Genomic DNA, 13,163 nt, shown 5'->3' with positions numbered 1-13,163 from the left:
ACCTACCTGACCTGACCCACACTAACCTACTTGACCTGACCCACACTAACCTACCTGACCCACACTAACCTACCTGACCTGACCCACACTAACCTACCTGACCTGACCCACACTAACCTACATGACCTGACCCACACTAACCTACCTGACCTGACCCACACTAACCTACCTGACCTTACCCACACTAACCTACCTGACCTGACCCACACTAACCTACCTGACCTGACCCACACTAACCTACCTGACCTGACCCACACTAACCTACATGACCTGACCCACACTAACCTACCTGACCTGACCCACACTAACCTACCTGACCTGACCCACACTAACCTACCTGACCTGACCCACACTAACCTACCTGACCTGGCCCACACTAACCTACCTGACCTGACCCACACTAACCTACCTGACCTGACCCACACTAACCTACATGACCTGACCCACACTAACCTACCTGACCTGACCCACACTAACCTACCTGACCTTACCCACACTAACCTACCTGACCTGACCCACACTAACCTACCTGACCTGACCCACACTAACCTACCTGACCTGACCCACACTAACCTACATGACCTGACCCACACTAACCTACCTGACCTGACCCACACTAACCTACCTGACCTGACCCACACTAACCTACCTGACCTGACCCACACTAACCTACCTGACCTGGCAGAGACCTGTGCTCTGAGGAGCACTTTTTCTACTCTATATATCTTTTCTTCTTTTATTTTATGCATCCTAATGTTATTTTATTATTGTGTTTCCTTTGCTTGATGTTCTGTGTATATATCTACTTCTGAACATGATGTACGTTTTAACCTCGCCACCTTACTGTAGGCCTATAGCCTGCAGTGTGTTACTGCACACACACACACACACACACACACACACACACACACACACACACACACACACACACACACACACACACACACACACACACACACACACACACACACACAGACAGACAGACAGACAGAGACACACACACACACACACACACACACACACACACACACACACACACACACACACACACACACACACACACACACACACACACACACACTCAGCCTTTGGATCAATTCAAGTTCAATTCAAGTGTGTCATAAACTACATCACACATGACGGTGGCAAAAGTAGATACAATAGCAGATCTACAAGATTGTAGATCAGCTAAGTTTGCTACCTTTAAAAATACAATAAAATTGGAAGGGGTTAACTTCTGTTTTTTATAGATATTGAACCAATGAAAATTATTATAATTATAATGTGACAAATAATCAGTAAAACATACAATAAACACACATCAATGCTTTTGAATATGAGTTTATTCACCGAATGAATATGAGTATTATAGATTACACTCTATAAAGTAATGGTGCCAGTAACAGTGTTACATAGAATACACTCTATAAAGTAATGGTGCCAGTAACAGTGTTACATAGAATACACTCTATAAAGTAATGGTACCAGTAACAGTGTTACATAGAATACACTCTATAAAGTAATGGTACCAGTAACAGTGTTACATAGAATACACTCTATAAAGTAATGGTACCAGTAACAGCGTAACATAGAATACACTCTATAAAGTAATGGTACCAGTAACAGTGTTACATAGAATACACTCTATAAAGTAATGGTACCAGTAATAGTGTTACATAGAATACACTCTATAAAGTAATGGTACCAGTAACAGTGTTACATAGAATAGAGCAGAACACCACTCCACATGTTGTGGTTGTCTGAGTTATCAGAGAGCCTTTTCCCAGTAGGTATTCCCATGTAAACTGTGTCTCCCTCCTCCAGCTCTATGATCATTCCATTAGAAATGGATTCCCTGACTCCTTGATTATTGTGTCCAGAGTTATACATGAGTCTATCATAATAGACACACAGTGTTGTGAGCTTGTAGATCTACTTTTATAATGAGCACTAGAGAGGACCAATTATATGAAGATAAGATATAATATAATATTATAATGTTAAAATCTCCACCTACCTGTAGATGGATTGTATGCGTTGCCGATGTTGGTGAAGACCCTCTTATAGACCAGAGTGGTGTCAGAAGTAAATGGTCCAACATTTGCACCCAAACCAACAGAAAAAGCCACCTGTGGTTTGTCTGTCAACACAGGAACATGAAACAACCGTTAATAATACAAAAGCATAAATTAAAATAAACCCTCAAGCATTACAGTATATACTTCATCGTACCATAAATATCAGATCTACAAGCTCACAACACAGCGTTGCAGTGCGACACATTATGGGATTGTAGATCTGCTAATTTTGCTACAGTAAAAAAAAATCTGTGTTGTGTTGTGTTACAGTATAGTAGCTTACATTACAGCTTCAACAAGACAAAGGAGTCAAACTAAACAGTGTCTACAGTACAATACAACATTCTATTCAATCCAATCCACTTTATTTATAGAACACCATTTAAAACAACAGTGTTGAACCAAAGTGCTGTAACACTGAATGTGTCATACCACACAAAAAATACAAAAAATACCAAGAGCAAAACAATACACAACAAGAGAAAGTGCTCCTCGGAGCACAGGTCTCTGCCAGTTCAGGTAGTTTATTGTGGCCTCCTGGTGGCGCTATAATAGGCCAATGTGAAAAGGGTGCCATTTCTTCTTAGGCCTTTCACGGCAATCGGACACTGCATTCATGATTTGAGGCATTTTGTTGGCCAAAAATATGTTTTGCTAAATTAAACCTGCTGGTGGCGCTAAAACAGGCGAATGTGAAAAGGGTGGCATTTCTTCCTCGGCCTAGTGGGAATGTGCTTGCAAAATGTAATTATGTTTACTAAACATAATGAATATAATGTTTTAACAGCATCAGTGTTAATTCAACATATGTTTACTAAACATAATGAATATAATGTTTTAACAGCATCAGTGTTAAGTCAACATGTGTTTACTAAACACAATGAATATAATGTTTTAACGGCATCAGTGTTAAGTCAACATGTGTTTACTAAACACAATGAATATAATGTTTTAACAGCATCAGTGTTGAGTCAACATATGTTTACTAAACATAATGAATATAGTGTTTTAACAGCATCAGTGTTAAGTCAACATATGTTTACTAAACATAACGAATATAATGTTTTAACAGCATCAGTGTTAAGTCAACATATGTTTACTAAACATAACAAATATAATGTTTTAACAGCATCAGTGTTAAGTCAACATATGTTTACTAAACATAATGAATATAATGTTTTAACGTCTTTTAATATCTTGGCAATCAATGTGTTAAGATATGGGGGTGCCATACCTTTGGCTGCTTTGTAGGCCAACATCAGTGTTTAGTACTCTGTGAGGGCAGTAACTGGGAGTCAATGGAGGGAACGGTGAAGGGGGGAGATATGTGAACATTTTGGCTGGTTGAAGACCAAGCGTGCTGCTGCATTCTGGATCATTTGGAGTGGCTTAAAGTGCACATGCCGGGAGGCCAGTAAGGAGAGAGTTACAATAGTCAAGTATATGACTGATGTCTGGATAAGGACCTTTAACTATAGATACTGATTCAAAATAAACTTAGATTAGTACTTTCAAATGTGTTTACTTGTAGTTTCTATGTTTATCTGACGAATCTCATTCTTGACAGCATCAGACTTTTTAGACTGTTGGTGTTTTGTAGAATATTCTCAATACCTGCTTTGAGCGTCTCACTGTCACTGAGTCTGGTCTGGAGCTCCTCTATCTTGGTTTCACTCGCAGTCAGTCCGGAAGCCATATCTGAAAATAATATATATAATCACAGATACCTCAAAATTGTACTTAAGTACAGTAAATGGGTAAATGTATTTAGTTACTTTACACCACTGGTGAAATGATGAAACATTTGAGACACATTTCACGTTGTTTGTTACAACTTCTTTTTTAAGTCACGTTTTGCCCAACAAGCATGTAGCCTCTTAAAGATATATTTAACATATATATAACATAACAAGCATGTAGCCTCTTAAAGATATATTTAACATAACATAACAAGCATGTAGCCTCTTAAAGATATATTTAACATATATATAACATAACAAGCATGTAGCCTCTTAAAGATATATTTAACATATATATACATAACAAGCATGTAGCCTCTTAAAGATATATTTCACTTTCAAACATGTTTGTGGTCATTTCAACGTCTACTCAGGCTTCTGTGTTTCAACCCAGACACTTTTTAAATTGCTTGATTCAGTATTTAGATATTTGATATTCATTAAAAATCGTATCAGACACACCCACTTCCCAAACAAACCCATTGTAACTTCAAACTCCATTTTAACCATGACAGACTCATTAAAACACACGTCTCTGCTTCTAGTGACTGATATTGTCCTTCTAATGAACGTTAGACTCATTAAAACACACGTCTCTGCTTCTAGTGACTGATATTGTCCTTCTAATGAATGTTAGACTCATTAAAACACACGTCTCTGCTTCTTGTAGCTGTTCCAGAGTGGTTGAATTTTGTGGTATTTGATTTTATTATTTTCCTGAAAATATGAAAAGTGAATATTGTTTATTTTGGGTAATATGCTGTATTGTATGGAGTATGGTGATATAGTGCCTTCCACTCTGCACTGTGGCCTGCTGTAGCAGATATCACGTGACACCAATCACGCAGCATTGGGTTCACCTGTGTGTGTGCTAAGGCGCTGGTAATCGGAACAAACAGGGTTTCAGAGCTGTGAGGAGCTCTGTGTCTGTGTCAAGAAGAAAATATATAAAAAAATGATAAAAAAGTACTAACACTCCTGAGCATATCTGGGCAGAAGGCGCACACGGTATGTCATTGTTTATTTTGTTGGTCTGTACAATGATTGCTTGTTGTTGTTTTGTTGTGTGTTTATGCAACCAAAGATGGACATTTAATTTGTTATGTGGACATTTCATGGACATTTAAAAAGAATACAGCATGGCTGTCAACAAAGACATAATTCATATTTATAATTCATTGTGGTTAAAAAATATTATTTGTTTTATGTCATTTCATTTACAGTTTTTCACGTTGTCTACATTGGGTGAAAATAAAAAGCCCTCGTGAACATCAGTTGGAGCGTGGTTTACTCTGCCTCAGAAAAAGACAGTTTAGGAGCAGTTATACTTCTAGTGACTGATATTGTCCTTCTAATGAATGTTAGACTCATTAAAACACACGTCTCTGCTTCTAGTGACTGATATTGTCCTTCTAATGAATGTTAGACTCATTAAAACACACGTCTCTGCTTCGGTGTTCACTCTCCATTCCGACATCTCACCACTCCGACTAGTGGCTTCCGCGTGCGGTTAGGGTTAGGGTTAGGTATAGGGTTCGTCAACGTCGGAAAGGCGACATGTCGGAAAGGAGAAATGCACCCCTCTGCTTCTAGTAGGGTTGCCAACCGTCCCGTAAAATACGGAATCGTCCCGTAATTGAAAACTAAAAGACGCGTTCCGTATTGAACTGATACGGGACGCACTTTGTCCCGTATTTAAGGTCGGGGAATCAATTTGGTTTTTATTTGCATGACAGGGCGATTTATGAGCTGCCCTGTCTCTCTGCTGTGTTACTGGGAGAGTGGGAGCGCACTCGCAGTGAGTCAGTGTTGCCAAGTATAGTGAGAGAAATTAGCCAGGCGACCTACAGTACAAAAACAGGGCAAAAACAAGGAAAAAACAAGGCAGAATTTGTCCACAAGTTGCAGGAAATAAGCAGACTTGGCAACGCTGGCTATAATGCCATTGTCTGGGAGTGTGCTCAGCAGCTCATTGGCTCATTACTCAAAACACGACCAATGACGATAGCGCTTTCACGTTGCTAAGATACCTTCTGTGCGAGCCGGAGCTGTGCCTTGTAGACAGCTTCAGTGGAGATGTTTGGAGCAAAGCAAACTGTAAACTTTTAAAAGTAGCCTATGTCGGCGTATGTTTTCTGTGGTCCATGGTGGACTGGCTGACATCAGACAAACAGCATGCCTCAGGAGAACAACATACCAAAAATATAAGAACCCAAGCACAAGTGTCACAGTTCTTCATGAATGAAACATCTCCTGAGATCGATTCTGTATGGGATATTACATATTATTTATCTATCTATCTAGTATTTCTATTTACCTGCCCTGGCAGCCTACATATTGGCTGCTGATGTGGGCATAGTCTAGGCTATTTCAGTAGACTAATATGGTTGATTGTATATTAATGTTGTGTTTTTAAAGTCTAATAAATAAACATGTATTTAATATATATTAATCAATATAATTAAATAGTGTGCCCGTTTAAAGAATAACTCTTATATATATTAATCAATATAATTAAATAGTGTGCCCGTTTAAAGAATAACTCTTATATATATTAATCAATATCATTAAATAGTGTGCCCATTTAAAGAATAACTCTTATATATATTAATCAATATCATTAAATAGTGTGCCCATTTAAAGAATAACTCTTATATATATTAATCAATATAATTAAATAGTGTGCCCATTTAAAGAATAACTCTTATATATATTAATCAATATCATTAAATAGTGTGCCCATTTAAAGAATAACTCTTATGTTGTTATGCTCATCTGGAAAACGGAATTCTTCATAATGGATTAACAGTTAATAAATACATAAATAATATAATTAATATATAATAATTCAATATAATTAATATAAATTTCATAGATTTTTTATTTAGATTTCATAGATTTCTATGCATTTCAGGAGTTTGGGGGGCTGGCTCCAAAATAATTAAATAACCCTAACAACCCTAACCCTAAAACCGAAATAAAGTATCATAAAAAACTCCCAAATCCGCGCGCGAGCCGAAAAAAATCGCGCGCGCGCGCACACCCGACGCATGCATGTGTCCCGTTTTTTTTTCCATTTCTGAAAGTTGGCAACCCTAGCTTCTAGTGATTGATATTGTCCTTCTAATGAATGTTAGACTCATTAAAACACACGTCTCTGCTTCTAGTGACTGATATTGTCCTTCTAATGAATGTTAGACTCATTAAAACACACGTCTCTGCTTCTAGTGACTGATATTGTCCTTCTAATGAATGTTAGACTCATTAAAACACACGTCTCTGCTTCTAGTGACTGATTGTCCTTCTAATGAATGTTAGAAAACACACGTCTCTGCTTATGGTGGAAGAAAGTAACTGAAAAAACACGGCGTAATATCTAAATATTGATCCAAGCAAATTAAAAAGTGTCACAAAAGAAAGACATTAAAATGATTCATGTCATGTTTGAAAGGTAAACGTCCTAACCCGCAGTTTGTTCTTCCAGGTTGCTCTTCAGCTGTTGGAACATCAGCTTGACCTCATAGCGGAGGTCATCAGCCTCAGCCAGACAGAACAGGAACAGAAGCAAAGCAGCCTTCATGGTGAAGTTCAGACTCTGAAGACAACAAGCAGGACACCTTATTTATTGGATGTTGGGTAATTCTTTACTCAAAACTAATGGTTGGAATGGATTCAGGACTCATGAAAACCTAGACATCCCACAAGTTCATATTGGCCAAATTAAGTGTTTTTTGTTGTTTTTTTAGTTGCCCAGGCCCTCCGGGTCCCCTAACTTTGATTGGCTCCCACACGGGAGTTTCCCAAGGGAGTTGGGTTGGAACTGGAAGCATTGTTTTCCAGATTGGTCAAAACATGGCTAACTTTCCCTATAAGCTGGGATTTCTGCATCCCTGCTGCTTCAGTATTTTGAACGGGCAGATTTCCATCTCCACTTCTTCTAACACGGCCAACTCTGAGAGAGAGAGAGAGAGAGAGAGAGAGAGAGAGAGAGAGAGAGAGAGAGAGAGAGAGACTCACCCTCCCTCATAAACATATTGCACAAGTTATCACATCTCTGCCAAACATTTGCAACTGATCTCAACTATTTGTCTGTCTGTCTGTCTGTTCTGACCACAGCTTCTATTTACCCTTATCTTCTTCATCTATGATCTACAAGCTCACAGCGAGGTGCGACTCAACAAGTTGTGAGCTTGTAGATCTACGCTATTTCTGATGTCCGACACCATTGTGTGACAAAGTATAAATTAGTCTTTTAAAGTGACAGTACATACATTACCTGATCTGCAAGAACTGCTGTTTAATGACAGACAGGCCATAATATGTTTAACATTTGACAAATCTGCCAGCAACAACTACCAATATAATAAAAGGATCAATAATGAAGGATTGATAAGGGATCAAAATGGATACAAATAGCATTTTGTTAATGATACGTTGGTCTTACATTTCATTTAAAGTGTCTTTACACAAAGAGAAAAACTGTGTCTTACCTGGTTATGAAGAAAAGAAAAGAAGAACGAGGAGAAACCAAAGCTGCTTCAATGTTAGAAACAGTTTCACCAACTCTGAGAGAGAGAGAGAATCCCGGGCGTTATATGCACACACACACACACACACACACACACACACACACACACACACACACACACACACACACACACACACACACACACACACACACACACACACACACACACACACACACAAATCATTCATCATCATCATACACACAAATCATTCATCATCATCATACATCACGATCAATACTTTTACTTCTACTCCACTACATCTCAGAGGCAAATATTGTACTTTTACTCCACTACAATTATTTGAAAACTTTGGTTACTTTGTAGATTTTGATTATTACAAAACATACAGTAACCACTTCAGCCCTATACATTTAGTCCATTTGAAAATAGCCGATCTACAAGCTCACAATGCGTCGCATGTATTTGTATACATTTGAAAAAGTGTGAAATGGGACATTCTGCACAATGAGTACTTTATACTTTTGGTACTTTAAAGGGCAAGACCACTTTGGTAGAGGTTTGGGTTGTGTAGTTACCTTGCCATGATGTAACTCCAAAGATGGGCAAGAAATCAAAAATAATTGCTCCATTGATTAGAAATTGATAATTCAAAATATGCTCCTCATTGACTTACATTGTACGGTAAAACAGCTCTCAAAGTCACTCTTTTAGCACATAAACGAATGCAAACAAAGTTGATTCAGACAATATAGAACATCACCAAACCCACTACTGTTTTTTTTTAAAATAAAAATGCCAACTTCCTGTTGGTTTTGCCATTTTTAATTAGTAGAAAACCTGGACTGGATCCGCGGATCCGGATCCAGATCTTCAAATAGTAAAATCAACAGGAAGTTGACATTTTTATAAAAAATACAAACAGTACTGGGTTTGGTGATGCTCTATATTGTCTGAATCAGCTATGTTTGGGTTCATTTATGTGCTAAAAGAGTGACTTTGAGAGCTGTTTTACCGTACAATGTAAGTCAATGAGGAGCATATTTTGAATTATCAATTTCTAATCAATGGAGTAATTTTTGATTTCTTGCCCACCTTTGGAGTTACATCATGGTAAGGTAGCTACACAACCCAAACCTCTACCAAAGTGGTCTTACCCTTTAAGTACATTTTGATACCAATACTTTTATACTTTAACTCACTAACTAAATTTTGAATTCCAGACTTTTACTTGTGTCAAAGTATTTCTACATGTCAGTATTGATACTTTTACTTGAGTAAAAAAAGAATTAGTACTTTTTCCACCACTGGAAAACACGGACTAGATCCTGCTTCACTTCCCTCTCTATCTTGTTTCTTCTTGTCAAATATTATTGCCATTCAGCAAATGCCACTGAGTCACATTGTTTCTCCTGTACCCAGCTCCAAATATAAAAATAACTTTAGACCATTCCTCTTCAACACATAAGATGTTCTACACACCAAATAAGGCATTAATCCTTCCACATTCCACAAAACAATGAGAAATAGTCTCCACCCTTCCACAGAAGGAACGCCCATTTGAAACAGTTGAATTCATTTGTGTCTGTTTCTTTGAGGGGAGACAAAAAGATAGATAAAAAAAGATAAATAAGGCTCCAGACATCCCAAAACAAACTCCTTGGCCTCACACCTACACCTCATCTAACCTGTCCCCTGCTCACTTTGTGTGCATCGCATCGTGACACGTTGAAAACTGGGCTAGCCGGCTATAGGGCTTGAAACTCTCAGTTTTTTGAATTAACTACTAAAAAAACCCGTTCTGTTTGTCGCTTCCTTTTACTGAGATTTTGACGTTATTCTTCAGCACTTATGTGTATATATTTCAGTTTTATTTCTAATTATTCAGAATTCAGAATTCAAATATATTTATAATGGTGTTTCCTGGCTTTGCTTAATGTTTGATGTAAAACACATGAATTGTCTTGTTGTTGAAATGTACTCTACAGATAAACTGGCCTTGCCACTAATTAATTTAATTAATCCTTCCACATTCCACAAAACAATGAGAAAGAGTCTCCACCCTTCCACAGAAGGGACACCCATTTGAAACAGTTGAATTCATTTTTGTCTGTTTCTTTGAGGGGAGACAAAAAGATACACAACTCTCCACCCTGGTTTATTGAGAGAGAGAGAGAGAGAGAGAGAGAGAGAGAGAGAGAGAGAGAGAGAGAGAGAGAGAGAGAGAGAGAGAGAGAGAGAGAGAGAGAGAGAGAGAGAGAGAGAGAGAGAGAGAGAGAGAGAGAGAGAGAGAGAGAGAGGGGTGACTCTCCCTCATAAACAAATTACACAAGTCATCACATCTCTGCCAAACATCTGCAACTCTAACAGGAGCCCTTATCCAAGTTCATTTTGACATAATGTATGCTCCTCATGGTACCATAACACCACTAAGGCCTTAAAACATGCTCCTCATGGTACCATAACACCACTAAGGCCTTAAAACATGTTCCTCATGGTACCATAACACCACTAAGGCCTTAAAACATGCTCCTCATGGTACCATAACACCACTAAGGCCTTAAAACATGCTCCTCATGGTACCATAACACCACTAAGGCCTTAAAACACGCTCCTCATGGTACCATAACACCACTAAGGCCTTAAAACATGTTCCTCATGGTACCATAACACCACTAAGGCCTTAAAACATGCTCCTCATGGTACCATAACACCACTAAGGCCTTAAAACACGCTCCTCATGGTACCATAACACCACTAAGGCCTTAAAACATGTTCCTCATGGTACCATAACACCACTAAGGCCTTAAAACACGCTCCTCATGGTACCATAACACCACTAAGGCCTTAAAACATGTTCCTCATGGTACCATAACACCACTAAGACCTTAAAACATGTTCCTCATGGTACCATAACACCACTAAGGCCTTAAAACACGCTCCTCATGGTACCATAACACCACTAAGGCCTTAAAACATGTTCCTCATGGTACCATAACACCACTAAGGCCTTAAAACACGCTCCTCATGGTACCATAACACCACTAAGGCCTTAAAACACGCTCCTCATGGTACCATAACACCACTAAGGCCTTAAAACACGCTCCTCATGGTACCATAACACCACTAAGGCCTTAAAACATGCTCCTCATGGTACCATAACACCACTAAGGCCTTAAAACATGTTCCTCATGGTACCATAACACCACTAAGGCCTTAAAACATGCTCCTCATGGTACCATAACACCACTAAGGCCTTAAAACATGCTCCTCATGGTACCATAACACCACTAAGGCCTTAAAACACGCTCCTCATGGTACCATAACACCACTAAGGCCTTAAAACATGTTCCTCATGGTACCATAACACCACTAAGGCCTTAAAACATGCTCCTCATGGTATCATAACACCACTAAGGCCTTAAAACATGCTCCTCATGGTACCATAACACCACTAAGACCTTAAAAACATGCTCCTCATGGTATCACAACACCACTAAGGCCTTAAAACATGCTCCTCATGGTACCACAACACCAAAAAGGCCTTAAAACATGCTCCTCATGGTACCACAACACCACTAAGGCCTTAAAACATGCTCCTCATGGTACCATAACACCACTAAGGCCTTAAAACAAGGCTCCAGACATCCCAAAACAAACTCCTTGGCCTCACACCTACACCTCATCTAACCCCTGCTCACTTTGTGTGCATCGCATCGTGACACGTTGAAAACTGGGCTAGCCGGCTATAGGGCTTGAAACTCTCAGTTCTTTGAATTAACTACTAAAAAAAACGTTCTGTTTGTCGCTTCCTTTTACTGAGATTTTGACGTTATTCTTCAGCACTTATGTGTATATATTTCAGTTTTATTTCTAATTATTCAGAATTCAGAATTCAAATATATTTATAATGGTGTTTCCTGGCTTTGCTTAATGTTTGATTTAAAACACATGAATTGTCTTGTTGTTGAAATGTACTCTACAGATAAACTGACCTTGCCACTAATTAATTTAATTAATCCTTCCACATCAGTGGCGTACCCACCATAGAGGCAGGGCAGGCGGCCGCCTGCCCAACTAAAATCTAGCCTCCCCTAGAAAATAAAGTAAAAGACTGAAAAACAGGCAGTGAAAAAAATCCAAAGAGAATAGTGGCCGTCGGACCTCGTCCATTCACGCGGGCAGGCAGCTAATCACTACCGTATCCAAACAGCAGAGCGACGTCGCCTATACTATAGTGATGCAAATGTTTGCCTTTATCTTCATGGGGTGCCAGGAGTGCCAGGTCAGGTGTGGGGGTCTCTGGGCCATCACCTGTACTCACCAGGCATAAAAGGGGCTCTGAGTATGAGAGCAGCTTGAACCATTAAACTACAACATGAAGAGACCACTGCTGAATAATTGATTGATTGATTATACTTGCATATTGTTTTTATTAACGTTTTTCAGTTTTGTAGTCAGTGTTGCGTAGTTAACTTGTTTCCCGAGATTTTTTCCCCGAGGCGGGGGGGGGTAGGTAGAGAAAAAAATGTCGCCTGCCCTAAATGTAATTTCTGGGAACGCCACTGTTCCACATTCCACAAAACAATGAGAAAGAGTCTCCACCCTTCCACAGAAGGGACACCCATTTGAAACAGTTGAATTCATTTTTGTCTGTTTCTTTGAGGGGAGACAAAAAGATACACAACTCTTCACCCTGGTTTCTCATGGTACCATAACACCACTAAGGCCTTAAAAAAAGGCTCCAGACATCCCATAACAAACTCCTTAGCCTTACAATACACCTCATCTAACCCCTGCTCACTTTGTGTTCATCGCATCGTGACACGTGGGCTAGCCGGCTAGGGCTTGAAACTCTC

At 39.0% G+C, this 13,163-nt stretch overlaps 1 protein-coding gene across 1 annotated transcript; it reads right to left on the bottom strand.

The window, feature by feature from the left end:
- Nucleotides 1-1,716: 1,716 nt before the first annotated feature.
- On the bottom strand, nucleotides 1,717-8,421 carry LOC311057465 (uncharacterized protein; the record flags this gene model as incomplete). The annotated part of the gene is made up of 5 exons (XM_084074422.1): nucleotides 8,308-8,421; nucleotides 7,283-7,412; nucleotides 3,693-3,776; nucleotides 2,018-2,140; nucleotides 1,717-1,862 (listed from the first exon to the last, which is right to left on the bottom strand). The coding sequence occupies exons 2-5, from the start codon at nucleotides 7,395-7,397 to the stop codon at nucleotides 1,717-1,719; spliced, it is 468 nt and encodes a 155-aa protein (XP_083930548.1). The 5' UTR covers nucleotides 7,398-7,412; nucleotides 8,308-8,421.
- Nucleotides 8,422-13,163: the final 4,742 nt, after the last annotated feature.

The sequence above is a fragment of the Gymnoscopelus microlampas genome, assembly GCF_963454915.1.
Source record: "Gymnoscopelus microlampas genome assembly, chromosome: 12".
NCBI lineage: Eukaryota > Metazoa > Chordata > Actinopteri > Myctophiformes > Myctophidae > Gymnoscopelus > Gymnoscopelus microlampas.
The sequence above is the reverse complement of the archived record's forward strand: the minus strand, read 5'-3'. Positions and strand labels throughout refer to the sequence as shown.